This window comes from Petaurus breviceps, unplaced genomic scaffold (assembly GCF_028583685.1).
Source record: "Petaurus breviceps papuanus isolate PSGF00001 unplaced genomic scaffold, PetGlider_PUasm1.0 90825, whole genome shotgun sequence".
Lineage (NCBI taxonomy): Eukaryota > Metazoa > Chordata > Mammalia > Diprotodontia > Petauridae > Petaurus > Petaurus breviceps.
Window position 1 is genome coordinate 21616545 of NW_027187353.1, and position 9743 is coordinate 21626287.

The 9743-nt window shown below is 42.8% G+C and overlaps 1 protein-coding gene across 1 annotated transcript in view; it reads right to left on the reverse strand.

The window, feature by feature from the left end:
* Positions 1-9743, reverse strand: part of HK1 (hexokinase 1) — a 92613-nt gene that overhangs the window by 33198 nt on the left and 49672 nt on the right. Inside the window, exon 4 of the mRNA XM_069071462.1 lies at positions 6632-6751. Within this exon, the coding sequence (XP_068927563.1) occupies positions 6632-6751 (120 nt within the window). The remainder of the gene's footprint in view (positions 1-6631; positions 6752-9743) is intronic.

Sequence of the window (9743 nt, forward strand, 5' to 3'; positions counted from 1 at the left end):
GGAGATGGTCAATGTTGGAGGGGCTGTGGGAAGACAGGAACACTAAAGGGTGGTGGAGAAACAAAATATGCTGATCATGCTGGAAAACAGTGTGTCATTATTCCAGAAAAGTCGTGCCCTTTGACCAAGGGATCCTACTATGGAGTGTATAACTCCAGGACATCAAAGTCAGAACGAAATGTCATGCATACACACAATGATGTGTGTATGTATGTATGTATGCACAAAATATTTGTGGCAGTACTTTTTGTGGTAACAAAATCCTGCCTATCAATTAGAGAATGGATAAACCAATTATAGTCTGTACTGCAGTGCCAAAAGGAATGACAAATGCGAGGAACTCCTAGAAACATGGGAAGGCAACAGATGGAAAGCCAAGAGAACAGGACTGAAAGTATATACACAACATACACAATATATAATATACACAATATCTGTACAATATACACAACATGCAATATATAATATACACAACACATACAATGTATACAACATACTATATATACACATAACATATATGATATATACAACACATGCACTACATGTATAATATATATTATATATATTCACAATACAATATATAATATACAATATATACAGTAATGTAAATGCAGGCAACACTACCAGGCTGCTGAATTCACTCATGCCATGACCAATCAGTCCCAGAGAACAAATAATAAAACACATTTCCCTCCTCTCTGTGAAGAGGTGAGGGTCCACCAGTGCATAATGCTGCCTGCCCTCTCAGACACATCTGATGTCAATTATGTCTGTCTATTTCCCATGACTGTTTTTCTTTGTAAAAGCAAGGGTTCTCTCTGTGTGGGGTTTGGGAGGAGGTTTACACAGGAAATGAAGCACCAATAAACCTGGACCCTAAAGACCCAGTCGCAGATTTGCCCAGGGTCACACAGTACATCAGTGGGTGCTACACACCTCAGAGCTTTTGTTCTTACCATTTACTCTCATTCCTGGTGGGTGGCTTCCCTGTGTGTTCATTTTAAGGATGTGGAAGGGATGATCCCCAGTGTGTGAGAGTTTACCCGGAAAGGGGGCTGTCTATGTAAAGATGGCAAGGAAATAAGAACATTTCCTCATCTCTCCTCATGCCCCAACACCCAGCCCAGTACCTGGAACACAGTAGGTACTTAACAGAATTAAATGAACAATCTCTAGTTCTGGCCCCGGCATCCTGCAAGAAAATGCAATCATGTCCTGACAGTGTTTGCTCTGAGAAAATGATTAGAAATAAGGGGCCATGATAAGTGCATGTTGATTCTCCTCCTCACACCAGAAAACTGTGGCTGTGTCCTGTCCTTCAAAGTGCCTCCAGAAACCACACTTCCTCCTGCAGGGCTACATGTGTCCCCAACTCCCCCAAAAGTCCAGAGAGTACAGTGTAATGGAGAGAGTTCTGGACTGGGAATTTAAAAAAATGTGACAGTAGCTCAGGCAGCTCTGAGAGTCTGTAAGTTACTGATCTTTATGAGTGAAGGGTATTCCCACACAGGAAGTTCCCGTATTAATTAAATCACAGGTCCAGAATCCACCCTTGCCTCCTCCAAAAAAAAAGGTGCTTCTTAACACTGCTTCCTCTATGGACCATTTTTGTTCCCTATTTCCCAGTCTGAAGATTACTCTACTTGGTACACAAATCCCTCTGCTAATCATTCAAAGGTTTTCACAACTTGGGCTAGACTTCTTACTCATTAGTCCCTTTCACATACTCTATAATTCCACCAAAGTGACCTCATTTTTTCTTCTATATGATACTCAATCTCCCACCTCCATGCCTTTGCTCTGGCTGTGTCCCATTCCTGGAATATACTTGCTTCCTTACCTCTTCCTTACTATCCCTCATTTTCTTCTAAGCTGAGCTCAAGGGCTGTCTTTTACATGAGACCCTTTCCTGATCACCCCAACTGTTAGCGCTTTTCTCTGCCCCCCAAATTATCTTGTATCTATTTTTAAAGATCTTTTATACATAGGTCTGGCAGGTAGCTTAGCATGGTGGATATAGAGCTCATCTTGGAGCTAGGAATAATAAAATACAATTTTAAAATAACAATAACTAATATTATATAGCACCTACTGTGTGCCAGGCACTGTGCTAAATGCTTTACAATGAACTCGTTTGATTTTCACAGCAACCCCAGGAGGAGGTAGGTATTATTATTTTCCCCATTATACAGATGAGTAAACTGAGGCAAACAGAAGTTAAAGGACTTGCCCAAGGTCACTAAGCTAGCATTTATCTCAGGCAAAGATATGAACTTGGGTCTCCTAAGACTCCAATTACAGCATTCTCAGCCCCACACCACCTAGCTACTCCCATCTACATAGTGCACTAGAGATTACAAAGCACTTCACAGCCTCTCTGTCAGGTAGATTCTGTGTCTGAGGCTAGATTTCAACTCACGTCTTTCTGACTCCAGGCCCAGCACACCATCTAGCTGCCCAGGAAGAGCTGGTTCAAATCCTGCCTGTGTGACTCTGTGCAATGCTCTTAGCAACTCTCTTAAGACAATAAGTTGGGTGCCCATCTGCTTTGTTGGAGGGAGTTTCCTTACTCAGGAGGAGTCTACCCCAAGTAAATGAAAGGTCCAGTCCCAATCATGGCACATGTATATGCAGATGGCTTGTCTTCCTTAACAGAAAAATGAAAGGTCCAGTCCCAATCATGGCACATGTATATGCAGATGGCTTGTCTTCCTTAACAGAATGCAGGCTCCCTGAGGGTTGGAATTGTGTCCCTTTTGTCTCTGTATTTTCATCTCTTAGCACACTGCCTGTGTCATCTACTCACATATACACCAATAAATGTCTAGAAACTCAACACAGGGTCTACCATGACTTGCTGTGGTTAAAAAAAAAAAGATCTTCTGGAGATGAGGTAAAGAAAGAGGAGAAAAAGGGGTTGAGTAGTTCTGCCTTTCCCATCACCTGTTCCTCTCTCCTTGCCCCCAACAGCTTTCAGAGAGACCAAACCAAACCATGCTGATGAAGCATTCACCCAAGACATTACTTCTCCTGGGCTTCTGCTCTGCTGACTCTGTTTATGGACCAAGTTTATTGTCCATCCTCCATCACTCCCAAGCCTAGCTTCCATCTTTTGTAACCATCTTAGTAAAATCTAAGATGGAGCTTGAGTTCTACCATCTATCTAGACCAGTGCCATCAAACTCAAATAGAAACAGGACATCAGTTGGATTTAAAAAAAACCACAAACTAAGATTACCTATTTTCTATTGGGCAGCTAGGTAGCTCAGTGGTTAGAGTTAGGAAGACCTGAGTTCATATCTGGCCTACTTATTAGCTGTGTGGCCCTGGGCAAGTCATTTAACTCCGTTTGCTTCAGTTTCCTCATCTGTAAAATCAGCTGGAGAAGGAAATGGCAAGCCACTCTAGTATCTTTGCCAAGAAAACCCCAAATGGAATCATGAAGGGTCAGATACAACCGAATACAACAATTTTCTATTATGTTTGTATTTATTTTGTTAAATATTTCTTAATTACATTTTCACTCAGGAGTGTCGAGCCCTGATGAATCAGACACCTCTCATTTAGACACAACATTCCCTTTTTCCTTTCATTCTAATCATTGCGGTCTGTGTTTGTGAGGGTGGTACCATTCCTCTTGAGCTGCTCCTTGCCCCTCCATGTCCTATAGAATCTTGGGATCAGAGGACCCTGTTTCTCTGAACTCTCTAAAATCCAGGGTGTCAATTATCAAGCAAGCAATGAGCACATATGATGCATCAGGCACTGAACTGGGTGCTTGGGGTGCAAAGGCAAAAATGAAACATTATTGCCATCCTTTGGGGATTCTGTCTCCCATTTATCATTAGGCTTCTCTATGGCTAATCTTCACCTGGCACCTGGCTTAGCAGATGTACATGGGCAGTTTTCTCCCATCCCCTCCAATTTCAGGGTAGAATTCTCTTAATCAAATGTGCAAATCTCTATGCTTTCTAGCCCCCATTAGATACACTCCATCCTTGGCAAAGAGCCCATCATTCCTAAAACTCCAATTCTGGTCTAAAAATTCAAATGCTGTTTGTTCTCCAATATTATCTTATTAATATATGTTAATATAATATTATTATCTAATTAACATATTCTCTCCAGAAGCCCCTATCTTTCCCTGGCAGCAATGGGATATAAAATGCCCCCTGTGCCTCTAACATTTTCTGTTTTCTTCCCAGAAGTTCACAGTCTCTAGGGATGCTCACACAGTATCTTTTCACACAGGTGTCATTTAACTCATCAGAAGTGAGTAATGGGTATTGGGTTTAACCAGTCCCTGGCAGCAGTCTGGTGTGTCCCAGCTAGATATATACTCTGACAACTGTCACTTCCTTCCTGATGCCTTTCAGTGGTTAATACTCTCCCTTTAATCAAATTATATTGTGCTTACTTAGTTGTATACATGTTATCTTTTCCTGGTAGAATGTAAACTCCTTGGGGCAGCTAGGTGGCACAGTAAATAGAGCACCGGCCCTGAAGTCAGGAGGACTTGAGTTCAAATTCGGTCTCAGACACTTAACACTTACTAGCCATGTGACCTTGAGCAAGTCATTTAACCCCAATTGCCCTCCAAAAAGAAAAAAAAAAGAATGTAAACTACTTGAGGGCAGGGATTATTCTATAGCCTAGCTCAGAGCAGGATCTGAAAGTTAGCTGACGTAAAGACAACAAACTTCCTGCTTGTTCATGTAGGGTCAGCACATAACTGCCTGGGTATGTCTGAGCAGAGGATCTCCAAGCACCAGACTTTGTCTTTCCCTCCTGTGGCCAGTCCTACAGCCTAGAACAGAATTCATAGCTTTAGAGCTAGGATTCAGAAAACATCTAGTCCAACCACTTCACTTTACAGACGGGGAAACTGAGGCTCAGAGAGGCACCCAAGGTCACACAAGTAGTAAGTAGCTGAGGTGGCATTTGAACGCCATGTTCTTTCACCCAGACTGGACCTATGGATCTTCACCATCATTGTGTGGAACATAACAAGTTGCTTCCTCTTCAGGAGTCCAATTCCATGGGAGTCTTCAGACCTACATTATTTCAGTGGTCTAGCTGTCCATCTCATTCCTATTCTTCTGTCTTCCAATAGAGGCTGCTACCTTGATTTTCAGTTGGTTTCCAACAGCCCTCCCTCTTCTAAAACTGGTTCCTTTTGTCTCTTTAGACCTTGGCTTATGGTCGCTCCCCTCTCCTCCCACTGTGTGGCCCTAACACCAGCTGCACTCAGCAATGCAGGGTCATTTAAACAGGTATAAAAGCTGAAAGCTACATAGGCTTTTTCTATATTAGTCAGCTATACTAGGTACTGTGATTAAAAAAAAAAAAGATGGAAATATGGTTGGTCTCCTGAAAGAGCTTACATTCTAAAGAGCAGAGTCATTATGCAAATAACTAAGCACATCCCTGTGGATATCATTTGATCCTTACCCCAACTATGAAATAGGCAGGGCTGATTATTATTTCTACCTTACGGATAAGGAAATTTGAGTCAAGGCCTGGAAAATGCAGTGCCAAGTGACTTAAAGAGATTTTAAAATCATATCTAACTGTGAGCTTCACTCCCACCAAAATGACAACAAAAACAAACATACTCTTAACTACTGGGTATAGCCCTGCAAATTCCCAGTGTGGAAACCCCTTTCACTGACACAGGTCAGCAGCTCAGCTGTAACCGATAAGGAAATATGGCCAGGACTGAGACACAAGTGAAGTGACCTGTCCAGGGTCATTCAACTAGAGTCAGGACTTGGAATTCAGGTCTTCTTATCTGCAGGCAGGCCTTCTGTCTACCACATTATGCTATTTCTCTATTATTATTAATTATTATAATCATTAATATTAACCACAATGTCAAATACGGGACAAATGCAAATACTGGAGAATATTCATTGAATGTATACTGATGTTTGTCTAGATATATGTGTGTGTACATATGTGTACATATACATATCTAGCTATATGTTGTATACTTCTGAAACTTATACACGGTGGCTGTATCCACAGGAGCTTTGGAAATAGGAGGCATGAGATGGTCAAGAAGAAAAAAGAATAAAACCACCCCCTCAGCCCCAACCTACCTCCTCCTCCGGAAGGCCAAATCAGTCACACAAAAATGGCTCAGGAAGTAAAGGCTCATACATGATCCAGTAAGGCCTGGCCCTTCTTGCGTGCTGTTGGATTCACCTCAAGCCCAGCTAGATTTTCCTTTACTTGGAGACATTTTGTAACCCCCTTTCCCCCGCCCCGCCACCAGAAGGAGCTTTATACTCCTCTCCTAAAATATGCTAATAATTAAAATAATCGAGGGGAAAAAGCAAGTCAGAATGGCCAAAGTTCAGAGTGGCCTTCATTTTTGCTGCTGATTTTCTTCATACCACGACTCTAGAGTAAATATCATGCATACTTCCCCTAATGGAGACTCTGCTCTGGATCCCACAGGCTCTCCAAATCCATTACAGATTCCATCACTGACTCTCAGTCACGGAATCTGTATCACTGAATCTCCCTCCATCACGGACCCAACCAGGGAAAATGGACCAAGAGGTTTGCTCTGTTTGTTTTGAGGCCCAGAGCACCAGGTAGCTGCGGAGTTCTAGGCCATTCTTACCTCATCGATTTTTGTCTGTCGGCAGGGGAAGGAAAAGGTAAATCCAACCGGTAAATTTTTATCTTTGATATTCTTTTTCTCCATGAAGTCACCTAGGCATTCAGCAACATGTTCAAAAAGCTAGAAGAAACAGAGGGAAGCAGATGACCCACAGTTCAAAGGGAGAAAGGTGTTGACAGGGGGAGAACACGGCACTCTCCAAACAGAGGAAAATGCCTGTTCTCCAGAGACTCTCCAATGGCTGTTATAAGTAACAAAGATTAACTTAGCCTTGAAGGAGGAAAGGGCTTCTTATTATGAGAGCTGGTCCAAAAGGGTAACGAATGGACTGCCTTGGGAGGCCATGGGGACCCCTTCATGATGGTGGATGAGCACTTGTTGGGGAGCTTATAATGGGTTAGTGATTCCTTTGGGGTTTGGTTTGGGTTGGACTAGATGGACCCCGCTCTTCCCTTCCAACTCTGAGATTGAGATGCTATGGTTTTTTTTGCCCATGTAGTTTCTTCTACATTTGTACAGCTCTAGTGTTTGGGAAGCTTCTCCTCACATTGACCCAAGACTGGTCTCTTTGTAAGCTCCACCAATTAATTGTTCCTGGTTTTGCCCTTCAGTTTCAAGTAAAAGTCTCCTCCACATGCCTGTCCTTCAGATACTACAAAGGAACTATCATGGGCCTCCTGAATCTTTTCTTCCCCAGGCTAAATATCCCCTCCTTTTCACCTGGTCTTCCTCTGTCACAGACCTAAGGTTCTGTTCCGGCCATTTCTCCCCCGAGAATATGTGACAGCTCTGTTTGACAAGTCAGGACCTATATTACTGTGAGTAGCCACTTAAAAGAGAAGCCAATTTCAGAGCTTCATCAATAACTTCACTTTTCTGCTGAATACCAGGCTGGCCTGGGATTTTTATTTGATGAAAACCCACTGGCTTGTAAAGATTGACAGGACAATAGCAGGGTCACTGAAGGCTCACGGAGGCAGCCCTGGAGAGCTACGAGAAAGAGCAGGGACGATATGCTCCCACATCTGACCCGCCAGCTGCTGCCTCCAGCCCCAGCCCTGGGCTCTTAGCGGAGCAGCATCTCCCAGCAAGGAGCCTTCTCCAATATCCTCCCCACCACCTCCAGCCTGAGGTTCCGCAGAACAGGCTTTGTGTCGTTTCCCTGACATCAAGCTTGGGCATCACAACAGAGACGCTGGTTCATTATAATTTCTAACAGTTTGTGTCTTCCTCAGTGCCTGCTGTACCTCTGGGGGCTAAACCAAGTATAGTGGCTGGAAGGGATACATGTGACTCATCATCCCCTCTGCAAGCCTGGATAAGCTTCCCTTGACCTACATTTCAGACTGATCTAAAACCTATTAGAAAATCCATTCCAGCACAGTAGGGGGGTTGACATGTCATACAATTACATATGGGATAGCCTGGGTGTGAAACGCATTCATCTGGTCCACCGAAGAATAACGACTGTGTATTCTGCACCCACCACGTCCCTTCCATCTTACAGCGGTCCCTTGAGGAAATGACTATTATTGTTCCCATTTTACAGAAGAGGGAGCTGAAGCTAAAAGGGGCAGTGTGGTCTAAGAGAAAGAATACTGCTTTGGCATCAGGGAATCTGGGTTCAAATCATGGTTACCCTAGGCCTCAGTTTCCTCATCTGTAAAATGAAGGGGGTGGGCTAAAGCAGGGGTTCTTAATCTTTCTTTGTGTCTCAGATCCCTATGGCAGTCTAGTGAGGCCTTTTGACCCTTCCCTCAAAATAATCTTTTCCTTCATAATTGAAAGAAATACTCAATTTCAGTTAGACATTCATGAAAATAAAGATGGATTTTTTTCCACCCAAGTTTATAGTACTCCTGAAATCTATTCCCAGACCGCCCCCCCCCCCCACACACACACACAGAATGAGAGCCCTTGGACTAGACGACCTCTGAGGTCCCTTCAAGTTCTACAGCAAATAAATATTTGCCTTCTTTATTCTAGGCAAAGTGCCTTTTAGCTGAAGAATGTCACCCTCTAGGAGATCTATAAAAGTTCACACAGACTGGAGTGCCCAGCCACCACCTTCTTCCCTGTGGATGGCCAGATATCAAAAGCAGGAAGTCGGCCGTTACAAAGACACTTGAAAACAGCCAAGTCATTCACAGCTGATCCTCATACAACGTGGCTGTTACTGCATACAATGTTTTTCTGGTTTTGCTCAGGATCAGTTCGTGTTAAGTTTTTCCAGGTTTTTCTGAATCCACCTGCTCATCATTTCTTACAGCACAATAGTATTCCATCATAGTCATATACCACAACTTGTTCAGCCAGTCCTCAACGATGGCCATCCCCTCAATTTCCAATTCTTTACAACTATAAAAAAGGAGCTGCTGTAAATACTTTTGTACACATAGGTCCTTTTCCTTATTTTTAAAAATTCTCTTTGGATATAGATCTAGTATTGGTAGTGCTGGATCAAAGGGTATGCACAGTTTTATAGCCCTTTGGGTGTAGTTCCAAATTGCTCTTCAGAATGGCTGGATCAGTTCACAACTCTACCAACAATGCATTACTGTTCCTATTTCCCCATAACCCCTCCAACATTTATCACTTTCTTTTTCTCTCATATTAGCCAATATTAAATGTATGAGGTGGTACCTCAGAGTGGTTTTAATTTGTGTTTCTCTAATCAATAATTATTTAGAGCATTTTTATATGCCCATAGATAGCTTTGATTTCCTTATCTGAAAATTGCCTGTCCATATCTTTTGATCATTTATCAATTGGGGAATGACTCATATTCTTATAAATTTGACTCAGTTCTCTATTTATTTGAGAAATAAGACCTTTATCAGAGAAACTTTCTGTATGGAAAGATACTTGAGAAGCAGAGTATGGGACCCCAGCTCCTGAACTAAACCAAAGAATGGCCCCCAAACTGATGCAGCCTCAGGAGGGGACTTAACTTAAGTCTGATAGAAGACAAGCTAGCCCCTGCTAGACTCATAGCAGTTCTACTCTAAGAGTCTCCTCATTCTCTCTCCCTCCCTCCCCCCCTCTCTCTCTCTCTCTCTCTCTCTCTCTCTCTCTCTCTCTCTCTCTCTCTCTCTCTCTCTCTCTCTCTCTC